The following is a 26289-nucleotide window of genomic DNA, read 5'->3' as shown; positions in this document are numbered from 1 at the left end:
CCTATCCATGTGCCTAAAATTATTTAAAAAACTTTCATATTTATACTGGAATCAACATTCAAGAATGCACCTGGGATTTATGCTTGTTGTGGATGATATATTCTCAGGCTCAGAACATTGTGGGAGGATCTTTTGACAAAATTTTTGGGGATATAATTTGATCCAGCTAATTTCTAAGAGATTAAGATATTGTGGATGGATGAGGAGTGATTGGTTTAAGAAAAAAGAGAATATCCTGTTTTGGATATAAAACAGGCTAAAGCTGGCAGACTAAGAGTTTATATTAAGAGAAGTATAAGTAAAAGCAAATGGAGAAAAAAGAAGAATATAGCAGGATTTAGTCTGGGACCCCTGTAGGTGTGTCAGGCAGGAGGGGATTTGATACAAGTAATTAAGTGTTCATGCTGTTGTTGAAGAGGAAGGAGGACAGGGCAGAAAGGACTGCCACTAGCTCTCCAGTTTGTCACCAGCATTTAGAGAATCGGAACTTTGCTAGTGAGGGTCACAGCCACCTACATGGAATCATATAGGCAGGGAATCATGTTGTTGTACCAGAAAACACTGCAAAACTTCGATTTTGCCAAAGTTCACAAGGTCAATAGAAGGTCTTCCACATCCATGCAAATGTTTCTCACTGGCAGAGACTAAACTGGATCCTTGATGGAAAAAGATTCTGGGAAAAATGATTTTCAGACTTTGAGTCCCTGAGATAAAGGGGAGACAATAAAAAGGGTTGGAAATGGTGCCAAATGCCAATCTGGCACAGTATGAGAACAGGAAATACTTGTCATTGCTTTAAAATACTATTTCTGGCTAGTTAATTTAGTTACTTCTAATCCTAACTAAAAATAATAGCCAACAGCAACAACCAAGGACACTGTGTTAAGAGCTCTTCATGCATTTTATCATTAAGTTTCACAACTGTACAAGATTTATCTACTATTATTATCTCCATTAAAAAACAAGGAGCCAAGACTTTGCTCCCAATCAAACAGCTCATAAATAGATCTGAATCGTGTACTCAGTTCTCACTGAAGAGTACACAATCTCTCACAGTCTACGAAGCCAGTGACTTTTAGTCTTTATACTATATTACTTGCTAGTTATTGATTAAATTTATTTAAATTCATGGCCCTAGCATCAACATAAAACTTTCTAATCATCTTACAAATACACATTAATAAGTTGGTATAAATATATAACTTAAATTTCCACTTATTTTGGGAAAAGAACTAATACATCTTTAAAAATCATCCTCCTGAACATAGGCACTAACTTAAAGAACACAGCTTTAGAAGAAATGTAACATCCCTTATATTTAGAATGCAATTTTATGATATGAATTCATTTTCATATATTGATAAAATTTTGTTATAAAACCACATCACAGAATCTCAAGGTTAGATGGGGCATTCAACGTTGAAGTATCTTTGAATGAGTTATAGTCACTCAGTCGTGTCTGACTCTTTGCAACCCCGTGGACTGTAGCCTGCCAGCCTCCTCTGCCCATGGAATTCTCCAGGCAAGAATACTGGAGAATCTTTAAAATCCTTTATAATAGGACCTCAGGCTTCCCGGGTAGCTCAGTGGTAAAGAATCTGCTGGCAATGCAGGAGCCACAGGAGATGTGGGTTTGATCCCTGGTTGGGGAAGATCTCGCAAAGGGGGGTGTGGCAACCCACTCCAGTATTCTTGCCTGGAGAATCCCCGTGGACAGAGGAGCCTGGTGGGCTACAGTCCATGGGGTTGCAAAGAGTCAGACACAACTTTCCCTTCTCCAGAGGATCTTCCCAACCAAATTCCTGACCCGTGACTTTATGAGTTCTGGTAAAATGGTTAAAGTCACTGAGTTTGAGGAACTGTGTAACGCAGTGGTAGAAAACTGGAACATATCTGTGGGATCAGTGAGGGTTGTCCAGTCGAGATTGGCTTCAACTGGTCTCACCTGCATTCAGTCACATGTCTGTGGATCAGGTGGGGACTTTCATCCAGATTGTCTTGGGCTGGAGCAGCTTACCTTGGCCAGCTCTGCTCTGTGTGTCTTTCATCCTCTTCTGTGACAAGTAAGCTCAGCCATCCATATCCTTCTCATGGCAATGGCCAAAGTGCAAGACAGCAAACAGAAACATGTAAGGGCTCTTGAAACTTAGACTTGGAAATGGTACCCTGTTATTTTCACCTCATTCTACTGGCCAAAGTCACATGGCTGAACTCAAAGTCAAAGGATTGGAGTATAGACCTCATTCCTCATGAGAGACCGTGACAAACCTATATAGCAAAGAGTATGAGTACAAGGAAGGATAGGAGACAATTGGAGACAATAATGCAATCTACTACTTCATTTCAGTTTAGAAAAAATTTATGGGATACATTTTGTGCTAGGCCCTGGGGACATAGAAACAAAAGAGATGCAACTTTCTACTCTTGAAATGCTTACAGTCTGGGAAACTTTCAGGAGGAATAAAAGGGCTTTTACGATATTTATGTTGACTGGGGACCTCAACCTCCTTTTAGATCTTTGCTTCTAACACCTCTGTTAAGATTTTATCTATGTTAATCTTCAGACAGCATTTAAGTCATGTTTTTTGTTCTAATGACTTAAAATTTGGTCAAATGCCCTCACTTGCTAGACTCATTGTGAAGGTTTTGTGGGCTGGTTTTTGTGTGTTTACACAAATATGAATACAGTATATAGTTAAAAGGAAATAATATCTGTGCACCATCAGTCAGGTTGCTATCAGCACTTGCTGTATTGCTTTTGGAAAGGGATTCATGTTTTCCTCATCTCCAAGTTCTTGGGGAGCCTCATCAAATCTTCAAGTACTGATAACATTATCCTTTAATATCTACATTTAAATTAGGAAGCAAGAAGCCACATTACAGGGAAGATACTTATGAAGACAATCCACACCCTCAGTTAGGGACACCAAACACCTTCCCAACATTGGTTAGCTCTGTTCTTTCCTTGCTGTGGATCTTTAGCCTCTTTTCGGATGGGCTGTGCTCCCCTCTGTAACTTTGCCCCACACTAGTATGTTCCATGATCAGAGCCAGACATCTCATCTCTCCTCTTCCTCTTATCTCCCATTAAGTTCCCATTTCTTGTTTGTGAGAAACCACCTTCTCCCGCTGCAGGGCCTTAAGGCGGGCTCTGTGAAGGGCCTAACTTGGCTTGTTGTGCAGCATCTCTGATCACTCATTCATCCCCAGGCAGCCCAGCACAGCAAGGAGTGCATGGGTTGACTTTGGAGTCAAATGGATTTAGGTTTTAATCCCAGCTCTGCTGCTGGCTAATAATGTGATCTCAGGCAGGCTACTCAACCTCTCTGTGCCTCAGTTTTATAATCCATTATGTGGGCATAGTAAATCTTACTTTTCATGGTTTATGTGTGATGTAATTGTAATAATTATTATAAATTGCCTGGAAAATGCCTGTCATGATCTCAGTGTTAGTTTTCTCCCTTCCCCCATTCAACAGCTATCTCTTGTTTGCCGCCTCAGGACTGGTTTACCAAGGGGCTATCAAAACATGTTTTCAGGATCAAAAATACTTGCTGTGCCAAGAAGAATAATACAGATATATTTTAGTGAGGAAAAAAAAACCTGGTTATTTTCCTATATAACCTCATTTGCTTAAAAGAACATAAACAATGGCAGAGCATTAATATAGCATTTTGCAAACTTGAATTATTTTTATAGCAAAGTGGTGAGAAAATTGAAAGTGTCCAGTATTTCACTTTCCATATTTTGCACTTTGGCTATTTGCCATATTTGGATATTTACTGCAGACAAGATCCTTCCTGATTTTATTTATCTTTATTTTTTATAACCCAGCACAGTTCCTGACACTTCTTAAATGCTCAAGAAAATGTTTGTTGAACAAATGAATATTTCATTGAATGCAATTGTATGAACTCATGAAAGGTGAATTGTATTACATCTAAGCAGAGTATTTTTGTGTCTGCTTTTGGCTAGGGCTGGGTTTACCTGACTGATGCACAGTGACCATGTGTATGTGCTCAATCTTACAGGGATGGGGGAAGGAGGGGTGCAAGATCTGTATTTGGAGAGCTGCTTTATAACCATCTGGTCTTCACACTTTCCTCTTTGCTTTTGTAGTTTCTTTTCTTTGCTACTAGATTGTCAACTCCCTGAAGGCAGAAGCCATCAGTTCAGTTCAGTTGCTCAGTTGTGTCCAACTCTTTGCAACCCCATGGACTGCAGCATGCCAGGCTTCCCTGTCCATCACCAACTCCTGGGGTTTGCTCAAAGTCATTCCATTGAGTCAGTGATGCCTTCCAACCATCTCATCCTCTGTCAGCCCCTTCTCCTCTTGTCTTCAATCTTTCCCAGATTCAGGGGATTTTTCAGTGAGTCAGTTCTTCACATCAGGTGGCCAAAGTATCAGAGTTTCAGCTTCAGCATCAGTTCTTCCAATGAGTATTCAGGACTTATTTCCTTTAGGATTGACTAGTTTGATCTCCTTGCAGTCCAAGAGTCAAGAGTCTTCTCCAACGCCACAGCTCAAAACCATCAGTTTGTTGGTGCTCAGATTTCTTTATAGTCCAACTCTTACAACCATGCGTGACTGCTGGAAAAGTCATAGCTTTGACTAGACAGACCTTTGTGTCCATAACAGGGGCCATAGCTTAATCTATAGTATCATATGTCACTACATATAATTTTTCAGTGCTTGTAATACTGTTGGTATTCAGTTAATGTTGGTTGAAAGGATAAATATAGAAGCAAAAGCAGCTTAAAAGAAGGTTAGCATTTTTGGATCTTTATATAATGTTGGAAATACAGCATCCTCTATCCCTTCTCATCTGCTTTGATTTATATCTGTCTCCTCTAGCGCTCTTTCATTGATCCTACCCTTGGATTTATTGCCCTTTAATCTCATTCGTATAAACATCACATGATTTGTGGGGAAGGGTGGAGGCTTTGATATTAAACAGACCTGGATTTAAGTTCTGAATTAATAATTCGCAGATTGTGTGATCTTGAATAAGGTACGTAAGCAATTGGCACCTGTTTTCTCATCTGTGAAGGTGAGTGTGTCACCTGCCTGGCAGAGCTGCTTTGAGAACAGATTGGATTGATGAATGTAAGGTGCCTACTCTTTGTAGGGATTCTATAAACAGTAGATGTTGTTACTATCTGTATTTCCACTCTCTTTACTCTCTTACTATTTATCCTAATCATGTCTTCCTTTTCTGTTCAGAAGTCATGCGTTTCTAACCCTGGCTATCTGTTAGCAGTCACTGGAATGCTAGGAGTTGCTGGGGAATGGAATACTATGATCAAAATTTCATTTCATGAGGAACCTTATGTCCCTGTGAACATTGATAAAAACTTTAATAAGAATAACCACTATTTGGCTTTTTAAAATAATACAAAGATAAATGTGAGTTTTCAGAAAAAAAAAAAGCCCTCAAATTATAAAGCAAAGAATCGGAGAGTTAAATGACATGTGAAGAATATAAAGATATAGCACATATTTAAATTTATGACTTTTCATTCTCTCTCTCCATTTATTACAACAGATTCCAAAAGATTGCTGTCACAACAAGACCATTTTCCTGAGTAGATTTAAGGACTCTTTACCAGTATTTTTTTCTTGAAATAATTGAGTTTGCTGAAATAACCTATTCAGCTCAATATTTTTAATCTCCCTCTAACACGAATGCATTTGATTCCTATAAATCTGAGTGAGGTCAGTCAGGATTTTATACTTATTTGTTTTCCACAGAATATATGAGCTAGTAAGACTATATGTTGCATTTATTATAGATCATGTTTTCTATTTGGCAAGATGATTTGAATGATTGAGAACAATATTTTAGCACATGTAACAGTAGGAAAACAACCAGAAAGGAGAATTGAAGCAAATGTTCCTTACAGTGAGTACTTTGGCTAGGGCTGTGAGCCAAAAGAACTCACTGAAAGAGAATTGTCAATAAAATATTCTGTTATGATTGAAGCATACATTCACATATAAAATAGATAAATCATTTAGTATTATGCATACTGCTCATTCTTGTGGTTCATTTATGTATATATACCCCTTTCATATAGTTATATATCTATATCATTCAGTCTTTTCATTTGGTTCTCACATGATATGTGTATATATTCCCATTGTATTTTTCAGCTTCAAACATGTGGATGTTTTCTTGGTTTTGTGCCATTTTTATTATTTTGGTTATTGCTAGTATGGATGCAGTAGCCAAGACCACACCATATACCAAATTCACAAAGAAATCTAAGGGACAAGAGATGCCGAAAGGCCCAAAACCGTCCAGTGGCCTACCTCCAGAAGAAGGAGCCCCCTTCAGAGAAGCGGCTGAAAGGGCAGAGCCAACCCCTGACCCCTTAGTCTTCGATTCTACCTTTGATGCTGCCACTCTCTTCCCCTCCAAAAACCTCACTCTTGACACCGCTGATTTCTTCTTGGATTGCTGTGATTGTTGTTCATCTGGACCAGGGCAAAAGGGAGAACCGGGACAGACTGGAAAGCCAGGTATTTGAAAATACACAAAGCCGTATATTTCCCATTTGTACAAACTTAGCGTTGAGAGGTAGTGGATTGGTGGTGGAATTGCCCTAGGGTTTCGGCACCATCATGCCAGTGGGACAAGCCTAGGTGTAACATTGTGACAAATGCAGTGGGTTCTGCTGCCCAGTGTGATAAACAGAGTCACACGTGCAGCATTTAATATTAAAATGAAATTAGATTAAAATTTCAGTGGCCCCATTTCAAGAGCTCAGCAGCCACAAGTGGCCAAAGGGCAGCACAGATTCAGAGCATTTCCATCGTTACAGAAGGTTCTATTGGATGGTGCTGGTCAGAGCAGAGACTGAGCCTCCCAACAGTAGCTTGGTATGTAGTTCTTCCAATTATGCAATCATCTCATTAGTGGCTGATGTAAACAGGTGAAGTGAAAGTTCTGTGGTCTAGTGAGGATGTGTACTGACTGATGGATTTTTGGAATGCAATTTGTAGTTAGGTTTAGCAACGGAACACCTGTGAGGTGGAGAATAAAGGCAGGATTCAGTGCACTTCTCATTGAAATTCTGAGGCAGCACTGTCTCCTTGCCCAATAGTCTTCACTGAACATCATGGTTAAATATTTCAAAATTTCTAAATGTCTTTAATGCATACAGTACGAATATACTCTCAGTTTTATGGTACTATGTTTCAGCTTTCCCATATCCTACAGCAATAAATTCAAGGTAAAAGTGAGACCAGAATGTCAGTTTCAAATCCACTATTCCCTGACAGAATTACATATAAATATTTGTTGTGTCTTGCCTGAAGGATTTAAAGTCATAAAATCAGAAATTCCACATCCTCATTAAGCTTTTTGTTCATTTCATCCTATTGCAGTTACCTTTGGGGAAATGTGATCAGTGTTTATGCAGAGGTGAAATTGAAGGGGAAGGGAGCTGGGTAGGAGTCTGGGGTCCCGAGATTTCAGAGTTGCCACAACATTACTGGCGACCTAATGAGACTGAGGAAATTATATTATTTACCAGGGTTTCTGTCAGTATCAAGTCTGGCTGGAAAGCTGCTTGCAGGGAGTGGGAGGTCAAGTAAACACAGCTGGTTGCTAAACTGTTTTCTAAGTCTGTAACATCCAGGGTTTTTGTCTTACACTGATGGATTTAGCTAGGCTGTTCTCAGAGCTGAGACTCCAAATACCCAGGACATATATTCTAAAGGTGTGCCACATTATTGGACTGCCTGGGGCATGCATAGATCTTAGTCTGACTAGCTCTGCCATAGACAGACTGCTTGAGAGTTCAGAAGGTCAAGCTGTCACGGTCCTACCTCGGGGAAACTTCATTAGCAATCCAAGTGTCAGTTTCTAAAATAGTAAAATGGGGTAAGAATAATGGCAGCTTCATGGAGTCGTCAAGAGAACTGAATGAGGTCATATACAAGGTCTCAGTGTGATGCCTAGAATAGAACACATGCTCAATAAACTGTGTTTATTTTTCTGGTTAGCTATAGTAGGAGTCTTTTCTTATCCTGTGCAATATTCTGAACCTGATAGGATCCTGTTTTTGAGATTCATAGATATTTGTTCTAACTTTACCAGTGTTTCAAAAACATTGTTTTCTTGTATTATTTATTTGTTTAATTAAAGCATAGATGATTTGCAGTGTTGTGTTAGATTCTGGTGTATAGCAAAGTGATTCAGTTTATATATATATATATATATATATATATATATATATATATATATATATGAAAAGAAAAAAGTGAAAATGTTAGTCACTCAGTCGTATCCAACTCTTTGCAATCCTCTGGTCTGTAACCTACCAGGATACTCCATCCATGGAATTTTCCAGGCAAGAATACTGGAGTGGGTTGCCATTCCCTTCATCAGGGGATCTTCCCAACTCAGGGACTGAACCTGGGTCTCCTGCATTGCATGCAGATTCTTTACCATCCAAGTCACCAGAGAAGCCCATATATGCATATTCTTTTTCATATTTTTCTATTACGGTTTATTATAGCATATTGAATATAGTTTCCTATGCTATACAGTAGGACCTTGTTGTTTATTTATTTTATATATACTAGTTTGTACCTGCTAATCCCAAATTCTTAATTTATCCTTCCCTAATTCCCTTCCCTCTTTGGCAACCATGATTTTGTCAAAAGCACTGCAGTAATGTGCAATGTTTAATGTTGTATAAAAATAACATTAAACAAACTTGAAAATGAAAATAAACCTGCTCAAACCCAACTATTTATTTTTTTTGTTATCTGTTAGTTCTTGGTCACGTGAACATACATACATTACATATATTACATTTGTATCATCTACTGTGATATAAGTAATAACTGTAGAAAAGTAATAACTTTAAAAAGTCATGAGGAAGGTAAACTTCCAAACTCATTATATGAGGCCATCATCACCCTAATATTAAAACCTGACAAAGATGCTACAAAAAAAGAAAACTACAGGCCAATATCACTGATGAACATAGATGCAAAAATCCTCCACAAAATTCTAGCAATCAGAATCCAACGACACATTAAAAAGATCATACACCATGACCAAGTGGGCTTTATCCCAGGGATGCAAGGATTCCTCAATATCCGCAAATCAATCAATATAATTCACCACATTAACAAATTAAAAAATAAAAGCCATATGATTATCTCAATAGATGCAGAGAAGGCCTTTGACAAAATTCAACATCCATTTATGATAAAAACTCTCCAGAAAGCTGGAATAGAAGGAACATACCTCAACATAATAAAAGCTATATATGACAAACCCACAGCAAACATTATCCTCAGTGGTGAAAAATTGAAAGCATTTCCCCTGAAGTCAGGAACAAGACAAGGGTGCCCACTTTCACCGCTACTATTCAACATAGTTCTGGAAGTTTTGGCCACAGTGATCAGAAGAAAAAGAAATAAAAGGAATCCAAATTGGAAAAGAAGAAGTAAAACTCTCATTGTTTGCAGATGATATGATCCTCTACATAGAAAGCCCTAAAGACTCCACCAGAAAATTACTAGAGCTAATCAATGAATATAGTAAAGTTGCAGGATATAAAATCGACACACAGAAATCCCTTGCATTCCTATACACTAATAATGAGAAAGTAGAAAAAGAAATTAAGGAAACAATTCCATTTGCCATTGCAACGAAAAGAATAAAATACTTAGGAATATATCTAGCTAAAGAAGCTAAAGACCTATATATAGAAAACTATAAAACACTGATGAAAGAAATCAAAGAGGACACTAATAGATGGAGAAATATACCATGTTCATGGATCGGAAGAATCAATATAGTGAAAATGAGTATACTACCCAAAGCAATTTACAAATTCAATGCAATCCCTATCAAGCTACCAGCGATATTTTTCACAGAACTAGAACAAATAATTTCAAGATTTGTATGGAAATACAAAAAACCTCGAATAGCCAAAGCAATCTTGAGAAAGAAGAATGGAACTGGAGGAATCAACTTGCCTGACTTCAGGCTCTACTACAAAGCCACAGTCATCAAGACAGTATGGTACTGGCACAAAGACAGAAATATAGATCAATGGAACAAAATAGAAAGCCCAGAGATAAATCCACACACATATGGACACCTTATCTTTGACAAAGGAGGCAAGAATATACAATGGAGTAAAGACAATCTCTTTAACAAGTGGTGCTGGGAAAACTGGTCAACCACTTGTAAAAGAATGAAACTAGATCACTTTCTAACACTGCACACTAAAATAAACTCAAAATGAATTAAAGATCTAAATGTAAGACCAGGAACTATAAAACTCCTAGAGGAGAATATAGGCAAAACACTCTCCGAAATAAATCACAGCAGGATCCTCTATGATCCACCCCCCAGAATTCTGGAAATAAAAGCAAAAATAAACAAATGGGATCTAGTTAAAAGTAAAAGCTTCTGCACAACAAAGGAAAATATAAGCAAGGTGAAAAGACAGCCTTCTAAATGGGAGAAAATAATAGCAAATGAAGCAACTGACAAATTAATCTCAAAAATATACAAGCAACTTATGCAGCTCAATTCCAGAAAAATAAATGACCCAATCAAAAAATGGGCCAAAGAACTAAATAGACACTTCTCCAAAGAAGACATACGGATGGCCAACAAACACATGAAAAGGTGCTCAACATCACTCATTATTAGAGAAATGCAAATCAAAACCACAATGAGGTACCACTTCACACCAGTCAGAATGTCTGTGATCCAAAAGTCTGCAAGCAATAAATGCTGGGTGTGGAGAAAAGGGAACCCTCCTACACTGTTGGTGGGAATGCAAACTAGTACAGCCACTATGGAGAACAGTGTGGAGATTCCTTAAAAAATTGCAAATAGAACTGCCTTATGACCCAGCAATCCCACTTCTGGGCATACACACCGAGGAAACCAGAATTGAAAGAGACACATGTACCCCAATGTTCATCGCAGCACTGTTTATAATAGCCAGGACATGGAAACAACCTAGATGTCCATCAGCAGATGAATGGATAAGAAAGCTGTGGTACATATACACAATGGAGTATTACTCAGCCATTAAAAAGAATACATTTGAATCAGTTCTAATGATGTGGATGAAACTGGAGCCGATTATTCAGAGTGAAGTAAGCCAGAAAGAAAAACACCAATACAGTATACTAACACATATATATGGAATTTAGAAAGATGGCAATGACAACCCTGTATGCAAGACAGAAAAAGAGACACAGATGTGTAGAGTGGACTTTTGGATTCAGAGGGAGAGGGAGAGGGTGGGATGATTTGGGAGAATGGCATTGAAACATGTATACTATCATGTAAGAAACGAATCACCAGTCTATGTCCGATGCAAGATACAGGATGCTTGGGGCTGGTGCACGGGGATGACCCAGAGAGATGTTATGGGGAGTGAGGTGGGAGGGGTGTTCATGTTTGGGAACGCATGTACACCCGTGGTGGATTCATGTCAATGTGTGGCAAAACCAATACAGTATTGTAAAGTAAAATAAAGTAAAAAAAAAAAAAATCATGAACCTAATTTTACAGTTTCTGAATGAAAGTATTTTGAAGTATACAGCTGTATCTAATATCTTGCAAAGGTAAAATTCCATTTGAAACTTTTATCTCCAGCTTCTGTCATTAATTCAGTTATGATAATAGCTACCTATCACCGTTTCCATTCTTGCCCCATTTATTTGCCATGAAGTGACGGGATTGGATGCCATGATTTTAGTTTTTTGAATGTTAGTTTTAAGCCAGCTTCTTCACTCTCCTCTTTCACTTTCATCAAGAGCTCCTTTAGTTCCTCTTCACTTTCTGCCATAAAGGTGGTGTTATTTGCATATCTGAGATTATTGATACTTCTCCTGGAAAACTTGATTCCAGCTTGTGCTTCATCCATCTCTGCATTTAGTATGATGTACTCTGCATAGAAGTTAAATAAGCAGGCTGACAATATACACCTTAATGCACTTCTTTCCCAATTTGGAACTAGTCTCTTCCATGTCTGGTTCTAACTGTTGCTTCTTGACCTGAATACAGATTTCTCAGGAGGCAGGTTAGGTGGTCTGGTCTTCCTATCTCTTTAAGAATTTTCCACAGTTTGTTGTGATCCACACAATGAAAGGCTTTAGCATAGTAAATGAAGCAGAAATAGATGTTCTTCTGGAATTCTCTTGCTTTTTTCTGTGATCCAGTGGATGTTGACAATTTGATCTCTGGTTCCTCAGGCTTTTCTAAATCCAGCTTGAACATCTGGCAGTTCTTGGTTCACATACTGTTGAAGCCTAGTTCGGAAAATTTTCAGCATTACTTTACTAGCATGTGAGATGAGTGCAACTGTGTGGTAGTTTGAACAAGTCTTTGGCACTGCCCTTCTTGGGATTGGAATGAAAACTGAACCTTTTCCAGTCCTGTAGCCACTGCTGAGTTTTCCAAATTTGCTGGTATTCTGAGTGCAGCACTTTAACAGCAGCATCTTTTAGGACTTGGAATAGCTTAGCTGGAATTCTATCACCTCCAGTAGCTTTGTTCATAGTGGTGCTTCCTAACTCCCAATTGACTTTGCACTCCAAGATGTCTGGGCTCCAAAATCACTGCAAATGGTGACTGCAGCCATGAAATTAAAAGATGCTTGCTACTTGGAAGAAAAGCTATAACAAACCTAGACAGCATATTAAAAAGCAAAGACATTACTTTGTCAACAAAGTCCATATAGTCAAAATTCTGGTTTTCCAGTAGATATGTATGGATGTGAGAGTTGGACCATAGAGAAGGTACAGCACTGAAGAACTGATGCTTTTGAAATGTGGTACTGGAGAAGACTCTTGAGAGTCCCTTGGACTGCAAGGAGATCAAACTAGTCAGTCTTAAAGGAAATCAATCCTGAATATTCATTGGAAGGACTGATGCTGAAGCTGAAATTCCAGTACTTTGGCCACCTGATGCAAAGGGCCAACTCATTGGAAAAGACCCTGATGCTTGGAAAGATTGAAGGCAGGAGGAGAAGGGGACAGCAAAGGATGAGATGGTTGGATGGCATCACTGATTCAATGGACATGACTTTGAGTAAGCTTTGAGAGTTGGTGGACAGGGAAGCCTGGCATGCTGCAGTCCATGGGGTCATAAAGAGTCAGACACGACTGAGCTACCTACTGGGTGCCAAGAACTCTTAAGCACGTTATTGTTTCTCATCTTTGTAGAAAATGTTTAAAATATTATTACCTGTCAATGGATGATTTAATTGCATTTCATAGAGTTTTATGTAATTCTAGAGGTCATATAACCTGAGAGTGTTCAACTTGGAATCAAACTCAATTTTTGCAGCTTCCAGCCCCAGCTCTTCAATTAAGTCTAGCCTTCTAGTATTTACACTAAACTAACCATGATGTTGGAGAAGGCAATGGCACTCCACTCCAGTACTCTTGCCTGGAAAATCCCATGGATGGAGGAGCCTGGATAGCTACAGTCCATGGGGTTGCTAAGAGTCTGACACAACTGAGCGGCTTCACTTTCACTTTTCCTTTTCATGCACTGGAGAAGGAAATGGCAACCCACTCCAGTTTTCTTGCCTTGAGAATCCCAGGGATGGGGATCCTGGTGGGCTGCTGTCTATGGGGTCACACAGAGTCGGACATGACTGAAGTGACTTAGCAGCAGCAGTAGCAGCAACCATGATGTAGATGGAAGAGTAGCCCCAGTACCCCTTGTACCTTTGCAGACAGTTGCTTTGTGCTCCCTGTGCCAACCTGGACACTGCCTTAATCATTTCCCTCATGACCACATTAGGCATTTGGGTGTCATGAAGAAGGGGGTTATTGCACAGTGACTAACTGACCTTGCTTTCTTCTGTCCCCCCTCACCCCCAATTTGTTCTCCATTACTTTCCTTTCTGTTCTTCCTGCTTTTCTAGACAGAGAAGCTTAACCACCATTTAAGCCTGCCTTCAGCCTTAACCTCTATTGCAAGCAATTTATTAAAGTGCTTCATCCAAACAAATACAATGTTCTTTCAAAAAGGAAATTCAACAGATTGAATATAATTTTCTGTATTCTATCAGCATTAATTATAATAATTCAGATGAAAGATTACAATTTAATTGAGTACACTCATCTATAGGGTTAACTTTCAAAGAAACTGGCCACAAATTATTCCAGTCAGGAGTTGCAAAACAGTTCCTATGCTTAAACAAGGCTGGGGTTGCAGGAAGGATAACTGTCTTTGGCCTGGGTCTCTGTGTGGCCCAGGTAAGTGGAAGGGATCCAGACTACTGGGACAAGCAAGGAACTGGTGACTTTATGAACCCCGCACCATCTGCCCCTTGGCCTTCTTTACCCTGATTACTAGATCTGTTCATGGTCTTTTCCATTGCTGTTTTTCCTGAAATACTCTTTTTTTTTTTTTTTTTTGGTCTTGGAAAATTCTAATTTGTTCATTGGGTCTTAGCTTAATGCCCCCTTTTTTCCCCAGGATGTCTATTCTGATCCCATAAGTTAATTTTTTTTTAACCACAATCTACAATAGGAACTTCTTTTCTTCACATTGCTAATAGCAATGTAGCCATTTCTATTTATTTGTGTGGTTATTTGCTCATGTTTCTCTTTTATGGGCTCTCAGCTCCATGGGGGAAAAGGGGCTGCTGGAATGTTGATGGCTGATTCCTGACACCTAGCTAGATGTTTGGTGTGTAGGACTTTGTAGTGGTTCCTGAGTCAGTGCATAAGAGAAGGAATGGGAAAACCTACATTGTTAGGTATTCTGGTTTTACTTCTTATTTGAAAGTGCAGTCCACATGAGCTTAAGAGTCAGATAATATTTTGTTCATATTGTTTGATATAGTACTGCTTCTCTGAATCATTTGATCACTGCCATGAATTCAGTGACAAATACTAATGGGCTCAATTTATCTATTCAGGTAGTGCAAAATTGCAAATCAGACAAAAATATTGTCCTTAGAACTCTGTAATAGTTTATTCTCACCCAGATCTTATCATTAGGACTCTGATAGTCATTGGCCTCAATAAAGTGACTGCTTTTTTTGAACTAGTGAATTTCAAAAGAGAATTTTCCTGCCCTGATGGTTTTTAAATCTCATTTCCAGGTTTTAAGGGAGAGACTGGTGATATAGGGATCCCAGGGTCACCAGGAATTGTTGGACCCCAAGGTCCAAAAGGCCAGAAAGGAGAGAAAGGTAGGTGATTATATTCATTTCATGTCAAAACTCAATAGATGTTCTGCATCATTGTTAAGAAGAGCAGCTTGCTATGTAAATACCAGCTTCTTGCAGGTGGATCAAGTTGTTAAAATGTAAAAACTTGGTAAGACATAGTGTGAGTTACATTTGATATTAAAATATTAACTTTATAGCCAATTGAGAATTTTAAACTTGCCTGGTAATCTCTCTTTCACAACACACGCACACGCGCGCACACACACACACACACGCGCACACACACACATCTTTTCTATTTCTCATAGTCCACCTGGCTGACCCAGTGACGGGGAGCCACAGGGCATACACATTCTGGGGAAGTGTACTTTTCTTTTTTTAATTTGCCAGCACCTTGCAGTTTGCAGGATCTTAATTCCCTGACCAGGGGTCAAACCCATGCCATCTGTAGTAGAACACAGATCCCTAACCACTGGACTGTCAGAGAATTCCAGGGGATCTTTTCCTATATATTCCCATTTGAGTTCTTCTTTATGATGCAAATTAACTTCCTACTAGATAAAATTAATCACAGCAGGCAATCCTCTAGAATATTCCATTTAGACAAATGGCCTTCCTGCTAGGAAAAATATAACATATCCTTTAGCTCACTCTCAAATCAGGGGTGGTGTCAACAGTGGGAAGAAAACTGAATTGAAGTAGAAGATATCAGGCTAATTGCATTGACCTTGGACCCATCACTTTACCTCATCTGGATACTGAGGGGACTAGAGTAGATATTACTTCATACTCTGTTTAAAGAAGATTTGTCATTTTGTGTGCTTTACTAGATCCTTTCCAGCTCAGAAATTCCATAATTCCACAGATTTATCTGCAAAGAGGGTGTCCTGCCTGGGGAAATCCCTGGCTCTGTAAGTGCTTTGAGGTAGTGAAGGAAGGTTACAGATTCATTGGGACATTTAGAAATTCCTCAGGGAATACCACCAGCCTGTAGAAATACCATCTATCCATCAAGGTAAATGTCTTAGCCTCAGTGTCACATGTCAAAAAATCTAATATCATCTATACATCACCCTCTGCATGGCTCAGGAACTGCCTAACTCATTTCTGGTAGAACATTCAGTGAAGTAATTACTCAAAAAAGATGCTAAGGTAAGAGAGAGCCACTTCACACTTGTCAGTTAGGCGATTTTCATTCTCGGAAACATTTAATCCTTCCGTGGCTGAATTATGTTAGCAGAAAGCTCTATGAAATAAAGATGAGTGATGAACTTCCCCAGTGATTCATACATTTTGGAAGTTAGACTTCTGCAAGTAGAAGAAAAAAAACAGAGAAGTATTGTAAAATAAAGTTCTTAAGAATATGCTTTGATGAAGGATCAAAAGTAGAAATTCATTTAGCCAGTCTGTAAAGTGACAACTGTACTTTCCTTTTACTTCCACTTGGACTCTTGCTTAAGACTTACAGTGAAAAAAATAAATGAGTAGAATGACTGCATTTTGGATAATCATTATCTGATTGAGTAAGTTCATTGTGAGTTGTTAAACTCTTTAAATGAACTCGAGGATCAGAATAACTGTGCAGTGAAGGTCAGGCTATGAATATGACAAGGACTGGGAATAGAATTATTCCTTCACTTCCATTCATAGTTACATTCCCTTGAAAGGTATACAGAACTTTCCTGATGGCCTATGGGTTAATTTCCAAAATTAAAATTTCATGTGGAATGATAATGGAAGAGCCAGCTACTTAGAAAACTCTGCTGACTGGCTTATGGTGGGGTAGGGGGTGGGGTGGGGTGGGATGGGGTGGATTTCTTGTTATATTAGAGACTGTTTTATTATCAAATAAATGTTAATATTATATTTAAAAAGGTTGAAATGTAAAAATTCATGGTAAGAGTTAGGAAGATTATGTGCTGCTGCTGCTGCTAAGTCGCTTCAGTCATGTCCGATTCTGTGTGACCCCAGAGATGGCAGCCCACCAGGCTCCCCCGTCCCTGGGTTTCTCCAGGCAAGAACCCTGGAGTGGGTGGCCATTTCCTTGCCATTTCCTTCTCCAAGGAAAATTTCTTGTGGAGTGATAATGGAGGAGCCAGCTACGTAGAAAACTCTGCTTACTGGCTTATGGTGGGGGGTGGGGGGTATGGGGGGCCGGATTTCTCTAGCGAGTCTTATGAAATTTGGCTGAGTCTCTTCTCATGACTTTCAATTTGGTTTAGGGTTTCTTTTTCCCTGGAAAAAATGGAACAAAATATGTCGGTTATATCATAAATAATATGGCCGGCAAATTGATGCCAACCCATATTATATACAATCATGTTTGACTCTACAGATTTCTAAACTTTTTCATGCCTAAGTTTCTTCTGTGATAAAAGTGTTGACAAAAATATCTGCTCTATCTTTCTTGATGGGAATTGCTACAGACTTTTGGAAATGAAAAAATCCTAGGTGATGAAATGTGCTTTGTTATGTGAGTTTCCTTGTTATATTAGAGACTATTTTATTATCAAATAAATGTTAATATTATATTTAAAAAGGTTGAAATGTAAAAATTCATGGTAAGAGTTTGGAAGATTACATGGTGCAAAGTAAATGCTCAATGAGAGTTAGTTATTGTTATTACTATTATTTTTGCTATTATTATTTACAATTAAAATAAATCTAGAGTGGCTGTACTGTAATATCATTGGCCTTTGGCCAGGCCCAGTATAAAAGTTCAGTTTGTGGTAATACAGCAAATATGTAAACCCCTAGATATTTTAAATTTTTTTCTAACATGAATTTTCAGTTTAATAATTTGCCCAAAGAGCATATGAAAAACATCCAAACAAAAAGAAAATCAGCTTTTCCTTGATGCTCTATGTATGTCAAGGACAATATTTTTTTCCTAAGTGGGTTTTTACCATGAATAGTTTTAGCTGATTACAAAATGTTGTACTCTGTGTCAGCTTATATAGTGCATGGCACTATTTCTTAGGCATTGTGACGAATATAAAAAAGAAAACTCAAACTGTCATTCAAAATTCATAATAGGAAGCACACAAACAGATTTATGTAATGTAAAGCAGAATATCATGAGTTTTGTATGAGATCTGAAAAGCTTAAAGATTGCTGAGGGAAACGCTGAACTCTCTCTGAAGAGATTTGGCACTATCTCCAAATCCTTTAAATGGTTCCTTTAAATGGCTTACCATCAATTGGAATAAAATGTTCCTAATGATGCTCAATGAATTTTTTCCCATATTGTCTTTACCTTTACACATTTTGATAAAGGAAACAATGGAATGTGACACAGGTGTGAAATGGATGTTAGTTATATCATGGTTAATATAGCTGGAAAAAAGCTAATCTTGGTATCATTTTAGGACTCAAGGGAGAACGTGGAGACCAAGGAGCAAGTGGAGTTCCAGGATACCCAGGAAAGCCTGGAGAACCAGGTATATTATCAGTTCAGTTCAGTTCAGTTGCTCAGTCGTGTCCGACCTTTGCAACCCCATGAACCGCAGCATGCCAGGCCTCCCTGTCCATCACCAACTCCTGGAGTCTACCCAAACCCATGTCCATTGAGTCAATGATGTCATCCAACCATTTCATCCTCTGTTGTCCCCTTCTCCTCCTGCCCTCAATCTTTCCCAGTATCAGGCAGGGTCTTTTCAAATGAGGCAGCTCTTCACATCAGGTGGCCAAAATATTGGAGTTTCAGCTTCAATATCAGTCCTTCCAATGAACACCCAGGACTGATCTCCTTTAGGATAGACTGGTTGGATCTCCTTGCAGTCCAAGGGACTCTCAAGAGCTTATCAGTATATCTATTGTGTGCAGTCACATGTGCGGTATAGACTTTAATTTTCTTCCTGTTTGTATTTAAAGTTATCAAGGAGGTCAAAGGGAAATATAAACTGTTAATAATCTCCTAACAATTCAGTGTACTGATTGGTGGAATGTCACCAGCACTAGTTTAGGAGTCTGGAAATGATAGAAGTATCTGAGCTCTGCTCCTCTCTCTAGCTGTCCTTGGGGAAAAGATTCCTCAGTTTTTCCGGGTTGAGGTTCTTTCCCTGGAAGATTCTGGATTTTGATGGGCAATGTGGAGATGTATGAGAATAGCTTGATTGGGCCAAAATGCAAAGTATAATAGAACACAATGGGCAACTATAGTTCTAACACTTCATCTTAACAGTCAATACACAATATCTAAGTATAAGCTATTGCTTTTCAGTAGCGTTATAGCTCTTCTGCTTATGATGCTGCTGCTGCTGCTAAGTCGCTTCAGTTGAGAGAGTAGCTTTATTTGAATGGCTCAGTGTAAGAGTCTTCTCTGCGCTGCCATTGCTCAGGGGAGAACCAGATTTCCAGTTCCAGTTAGGAGGTTCTATTTCCTTTTGTGAGCTCTCTGATAGTAGCCTCAGCTGGTAAAGAACCTCCCTGCCAATGTAGGAGATGCAAGATGCAAGAGATGCAGGTTTGATCTCTGGGTCAGGAAGATCCCCTGGAGAAGGAAATGGCATCCCAGTCCAGTATTCTTGCCTGGGAAGTCCCATGGACGGAAGAGCCTGGAGGGTTACAGTCCATGGGGCAGCAACAAGTCGGACACCGACCGAGCACATACATACACTGATAGTAGTGTCTTGGTCATACCCTATGCGAGCCTTAACCGTGACTTTAATTTTCCATTTCAGGTGGAATTGGTCCTAAGGGGGACACAGGAAACACTGGCCCAACAGGAGTGAAAGGACAAAAAGGCTTGAAGGGGGACACGTGTGCCAATGGTACCAAAGGAGACAAAGGAGACAGAGGGCCTATAGGAGCACCCGGCTTGAATGGAGAGCCTGGCGCCAAGGGAGAGAAGGGCGAAGTGGGGGACAAGGGCTACTGTGGAGATTCTGGGGAGAGGGGAGGAAAGGGAGAAAAAGGCGAAGAGGGCATGAAAGGAGAGAAAGGCAGCAAAGGAGATAATGGAATGGAAGGGAAAAGTGGCTCAGATGGCCTGCCTGGGGTGCCAGGTGATCCAGGAGTCAAAGGAGAAAAGGGAGAGTTGGGTCCTCCTGGTCCCGTGGGACCTGTGGGACCCAAGGGCGAGCTGGGGAGCAAAGGGGTCAGGGGGTCGATCGGGAAGAAGGGTTCTCGGGGCCTCAAGGGCTCCAAGGGGGAGGGGGCCAGGGCCCCACGGTCGGCTTTCAGTGCTGCTTTATCCAAGCCCTTCCCTCCTCCCAATGCCCCTATCAAGTTTGACAAGGTTCTCTATAATGACCAAGGGAATTATAGCCCTGTCACTGGGAAATTTAACTGTAGCATTCCTGGGGCCTATGTTTTCTCCTACCACATCACCGTGAGGGGCCGACCTGCTCGGATCAGCCTGGTGGCCTGGAACAGGAAGCAGTTCAAGTCCAGAGAGACGCTCTCTGGCCATGAAATAGACCAGACCTCTCTCTTCATCATCCTGAAATTAAGAGCAGGGGACCAAGTCTGGCTGGAAGTTTCAAAGGATTGGAATGGGGTGTATGTCAGCGCTGAGGATGACAGCATTTTTACTGGGTTCCTTTTGTACCCAGATGAAAACCCTGGCATTTCACCATGATCTTATGTCTTCAACACTGTAGTTTGGGTTTAGTAGAAGTCAAGTAACATTGGATAGTGCTGTTGGAAAAAATAAGCTTCATTATTTTCATGATTATAAAAATAATACAGAAAAATTAAGAAAAAATGATATCACTTAGGTTGAATAATTCCTACTTTAAGACATCACCTTTAAGACTATTTACACATATTTGAGAGCATGTATCTATTAATTTTGTAGCTAGGTTTTTTCATTTTAGTATTATAATGGCATTTCTTATATCCTTTAAATAATAATATCTGTATATAAAATATGAAGATTTATAATAAATATATTCTTACTAAATATTTTCTATATTTCATAAAAATGTATATAACTCTTTTCTGTATGAATATGAGGCTAAAAGTTGACATACAGTGGACAGATATTTCTCAAAAATTTCTAATTCTGTTGGGAGGATTGCCTGCCAATGATATGGAACTAGTCCCGTGTTAGCTTAATTCAGGGTGAAAACACAGAAAGAATAATAAAGACTAGCTAAAGTATCTTTAAAATTAATCACTGTGTAAGTGTTTGTTCATAAAAAACCTGTATTATATGGACTTGTGTGTTGGGTAAAAGGTAAAAAGAGTGTTGATGAAGATATTGCTTCATTATAGCAAAGATCCAACCATTTATCTAATTATTGTGCTTAGAAGAATTGAATGCCCATCCCCCCTGCAAAAGATTCCAGAGGAAAATTAAATCATTATTGATCTAAAATTTCAGTCCTTTCTTTATGGGAGAACATTTAATTTGGATAAATTCTTTAGCTTCATTATCATCTCTAAAATAATTAATTCTGGTTATTCAGTAATAACACTGCTGGAACAGGTGAGTATTGGGAATTCATTTGCAATGTGACTATTTAATACTGTGAATATATAATAACTTAGCAGCCTCATTTTTTTTAAAGAAATGAATTTATTGACTCTAAATTGAATTTGGTTTAATGAAGGCATACAGTTATACAGACTTGCAAATCTTGGTGGTCAGATCAGGGACTGGGTGATGGTGGCTTTTCTGGCCTTGCCTTGCCAGATAAACTCTGAAAAACATAATTCATTTTTGATAAGTATTTCCCAAACTATGTTCAGAGGAAAACCATTACTGGAAGTTGTTATTATGAGCTACTGCAAAGAATGGATTCTGTGTCAAACAAATGTTGAAAATGTTATATTCTGTCTCACTCTTGAAGGTTCATAAAGCATGTGAGTGTAGTCCCTGACATTCCCACAGAAAACAAATTTGTTTAACTTTGCTTTATCCAATGATCCTATACTTATTTTGAATACAGAATTCATCAAGCAACCTCCCATGGAATAGCATTCTGTAAGATGCTAGTTTTGGAAATACTGCATTTGTTTCTCATCCGAAGATTACCCAGCAGCCTGGGGTAAACTTTACTCTCAAGAGTTTGCCCTTCCTTCAGCAAATTCTTCTCTATTTAGATTGTAATATTGCTTTAATTGTGGCTTTGCTTGTATTTGTAAGAGAGGGGGTAAGAATTTTCAAGTGGTTAAAATAGTGATACTTAGAATTTTCTTTTCCAATTTGAGGATGGGATAGTGAAGAGATTCCAGGAACTTACAGTTTTGTCTTTTAATAAAGCTAGTGGATGTGATTGAATTCCAGTAGAATGATTCAAAACCTTCAAGGATGATGGCATCAAGGTGTTGCTTTCAATATGTCAGCAAATCTGGAAGACCCAGCAGTGGCCACAGGACTGGAAAAGGTCAGTCCTCATCCCAATTCCCAAGAAGGATAGTACTAAAGATGTGCTAACCATTGGACAGTTGCGCTCATTTCCCATGCTAGTAAGGTTCATGCTTAAAATCGTGCATGCCAAGATTCAGCATTAGGTGAACCAAGAACTTCTAGATGTCCAAGCTGGATTTAGAAAAGGAAGAAGAACCAGAGATCAAATTGCCAACATTCACTGGATCATGGAGAAAGCTAGGGAATTCCAGAAAAAACATCTACCTCTGTTTCATCAGCTATGCCAAAGCCTTTGACTGTGTGGATCATAATAAACCATGGAAAGCTTTTAAAGAGATGGGAATACCAGACCATCTTACCTGTTTCCTGAGAAACCTGTATGCGGGTCAAGAAGCAACAGTTAGTACACTGTATGGAACAACTTATTGGTTCAAGATTGAGAAAGTATGACAGGGCTGTCATCCTGTTTATTTAATCTATACACTGATCACATCATGAGAAATACCAGGCTGGATGAGTTATAAGCTGGAATCAAGATAGATGGGAGAAACATCAATAATCTCAGATATGCAGATGATACCACTCTAATGGCAGAAAGTGAAGAGGAACTAAACAGCCTCTTGATGAGGGCAAAGGAGGAGAGTGAAAGAGCCAGCTTAAAACTAAATATTAAAAACCTAAGATCATGGCATCCAGCCCCATTACTCCATGGCAAATAGAGGGGGAAAAGGTGGAAGTAGTGGCAAATTTCCTCCTCTTGGGCTCTAAAATCACTACAGATGGTGACTGCAGCCATGAAACCAGAAAACATTTGCTTCTTGGCAGGAAAGCTAGACAGTGTGCTGAAAAACAGAGACATTACTCTGCTGACAAAGGTCTATATAGTCAAGGCTGTGGTCTTCCCAGTGCCACGTACAGTTGTGAGAGCTGGACTGTAAAGAAGATGGAGCACTGAAGAACTGATGCCTTCAAACTGTGGTGCTGGAGAAGACTCCTGAGAGTCCCTTGGACTGCAAGGAGATCAAACTAGTCCATCTAAAGGGAAATCAACCCTGAGTACTCGATGGAAGGACTGATGCTGAAGTTGAAACTCCAGTATTTCGGTCATTTGATGTGAACAGCTGACTCATTGGAAAAGTCCCTGATGTTGGAAAAGATGGAGGGCTGATGGAGAAGAGGGCATCAGAGGTTGAGATGGCTGGAATACATCACCAATGCAATGGACATGAACTTAGGCAAAACTTTGGGAGATGGTGACGGACAGAGAGGTCTGGCATGCTGCAGTCCATGGGTTTGCAAACAGTCAGACACAATTGGGTGACTGAACAAAAACAAAGTGCCTTTATAAATATTTTTAAATTTATGCCATCTCCATTTTTGGGTTGGAGCGACTTGGGGAGGCTGAGAGCCAACTAGCTGAGGAAGATGTAAGAGGAACCACATCAAAGGATGTGATGTAAAAGGCAGCTGGGAAGAGGGCCAGTAAGAGAGCAACAGTTCACATGGAGGCTTTATGATATCCAGTCATGTCTTGCATGTGTGTTTGTGATAAACATTTTATAGGAAGTCTGAAGTTAAGAGTTTGGGGTTAAGATCCAGGATTGGTGGTTAGTTATGAACTTTTCCCAGGGCATCCCAGCTCTTAGCCTTAGGGACCAGCTCTTAGCCTTAGGGATGGCTTTGGGAGGTGGCTTCTAGGTTCTTTATGCCACTCTCTGCTACAAGAGTGGAGAAGTGGCACAGCAGTGTCCCTTTCTTTCAACTATACCATGCCTCCCATCCTGTCAGAAGCACAAAAAACAGTGGATCTCCCCAGAGTATTAAACCACTGAGAATTAAACTGCATCCCTGGCTTAACATGCCAAAACAAGCTTCTGAAAGTCTCCCCAAGCTTCCCTCCCACATCCTGATGTAACTCACAAAATGACAAATTTTCTGGAATTGAATAGGCCAAAAAGCTTGGGTCATGTGATTTTTCCCTTTCACACTTAAATCCAATCTGTCAGGATATCTTTTTGGTGCTTTCTTCAAGAAGTATCAAGAATTTGATGACTTCTCATATCTCCTTTGCCATTATTCTGATCAAAGCACCATCATTTATGACCTTGACTTTCTTTTTATTGCAATAACCTCCAAATTGGATTTCCCTAAAACACAAGGGGTTCAGGGCCAAAATAAAAATTGTACCAAACATAACAAATATTTAAATTTTATGAGTCATTCTAACAAAGTTATTGAAAATATGTTCTATCCTCCTACTTTAATGTATAATCTTATGTTGAAAAAGTAAAAAATAATGAATGGCTTTTATTTGACCAACAGTAAGCAAAACATCAGGAATACCAGACCACCTAACCTGCCTCTTGAGAAATCTGCATGCAGGTCAGGAAGCAACAGTTAGAACTGGACATGGAACAACAGACTGGTTTCAAATAGGAAAAGGCGTACGTCAAGGCTGTATATTGTCACCCTGCTTATTCAACTTATATGCAGAATATATCATGAGAAATGCTGGACTGGAAGAAACACAAGCTAGAATCAAGACTGGCTGGAGAAATATCAATAATCTCAGATATGCAGATGACACCACCCTTATGGCAGAAAGTGAAGAGGAACTAAAAAGCCTCTTGATGAAAGTGAAAGTGGAGAGTGAAAAAGTTGGCTTAAAGCTCAACATTCAGAAAATGAAGATCATGGCATCCGGTCCCATCACTTCATGGGAAATAGATGGGGAAACAGTGGAAACAGTGTCAGACTTTATTTTTTTGGGCTCCAAAATCACTGCAGATGGTGATTGCAGCCATGAAATTAAAAGACGATTACTCCTTGGAAGAAAATTATGACCAACCTAGATAGCATATTCAAAAGCAGAGACATTACTTTGCTGATTAAGGTCCGTCTAGTCAAGGCTATGGTGTTTCCTGTGGTCATGTATGGATGTGAGAGTTGGACTGTGAAGAAGGCTGAGCGCCGAAGAATTGATGCTTTTGAACTGTGGTGTTGGAGAAGACTCTTGAGAGTCCCTTGGACTGCAAGGAGATCCAACCAGTCCATTCTGAAGGAGATCAGCCCTGGGATTTCTTTGGAAGGAATGATGCTAAAACTGAAGCTCCAGTACTCTGGCCACCTCATGCAAAGAGCTGACTCATTGGAAAAGACTCTGATGCTGGGATGGATTAGGGGCAGGAGGAGAAGGGGACGACCGAGGATGAGATGGCTGGATGGCATCACTGACTCGATGGACGTGAGTCTGAGTGAACTCCGGGAGTTGGTGATGGACAGGAGGCCTGGCGTGCTGAGAGTCATGGGGTCGCAAAGAATCAGACATGACTGAGTGGCTGAACTGAACTGAACTGAAACAAAACATCACAGATGATTGAATTACTATTGTGTGTGTGTCTGGGTGTTCTATGAGTGGGAACGTGATATTTGGTGGCGTATAGAAAGAGTTTACCTCGTGAATTACTATATGTCTATCCTATACATGTTTTGGGTTTCTCTGGTGGCTCAGATGGTAAAGCATCTGACTGCAATGCAGTAGACCCAGGTTCAGTCTCTGGATTGGGAAGATCCCCTGGAGAAGGGAATGGAAATCCACTCCAGTACTCCTGCCTGGAAAATCCCATGGACAGAGGAGCCTGGCGAGCTACAGTCCATGGGGTCACAAAGAATTGGATATGACTGAGCAACTAACACTTTCTCTTTCATAGATGTTATATTTTAAAACTTTATTTCAGTAAAATATATGCTTTCACTATTAAGATTTACACATAATGTTCTATTGA

At 39.5% G+C, this 26289-nt stretch overlaps 1 protein-coding gene across 1 annotated transcript; it reads left to right on the top strand.

The window, feature by feature from the left end:
- The first annotated feature begins 6160 nt into the window (after positions 1-6160).
- On the top strand, positions 6161-20893 carry OTOL1 (otolin 1). The gene is made up of 4 exons (XM_069560941.1): positions 6161-6523; positions 15118-15207; positions 18555-18626; positions 19869-20893. The coding sequence occupies exons 1-4, from the start codon at positions 6163-6165 to the stop codon at positions 20765-20767; spliced, it is 1422 nt and encodes a 473-aa protein (XP_069417042.1). The 5' UTR covers positions 6161-6162; the 3' UTR covers positions 20768-20893.
- Positions 20894-26289: the final 5396 nt, after the last annotated feature.

This window comes from Ovis canadensis, chromosome 1 (genome assembly GCF_042477335.2).
Source record: "Ovis canadensis isolate MfBH-ARS-UI-01 breed Bighorn chromosome 1, ARS-UI_OviCan_v2, whole genome shotgun sequence".
NCBI lineage: Eukaryota > Metazoa > Chordata > Mammalia > Artiodactyla > Bovidae > Ovis > Ovis canadensis.
This window is presented reverse-complemented; position numbering and strand designations above follow the sequence as displayed.

Excerpts from the sequence above, each read along its gene's own strand:
- OTOL1 (XM_069560941.1), top strand. The coding sequence starts at position 6,163 with ATGTGGATGTTTTCTTGGTTTTGTGCCATTTTTATTATTTTGGTTATT. Across the intron at positions 15,208-18,554 it reads AGGCCAGAAAGGAGAGAAAG|GACTCAAGGGAGAACGTGGA; the intron begins GTAGGTGATTAT and ends GTATCATTTTAG. Across the intron at positions 18,627-19,868 it reads AGGAAAGCCTGGAGAACCAG|GTGGAATTGGTCCTAAGGGG; the intron begins GTATATTATCAG and ends TTTCCATTTCAG.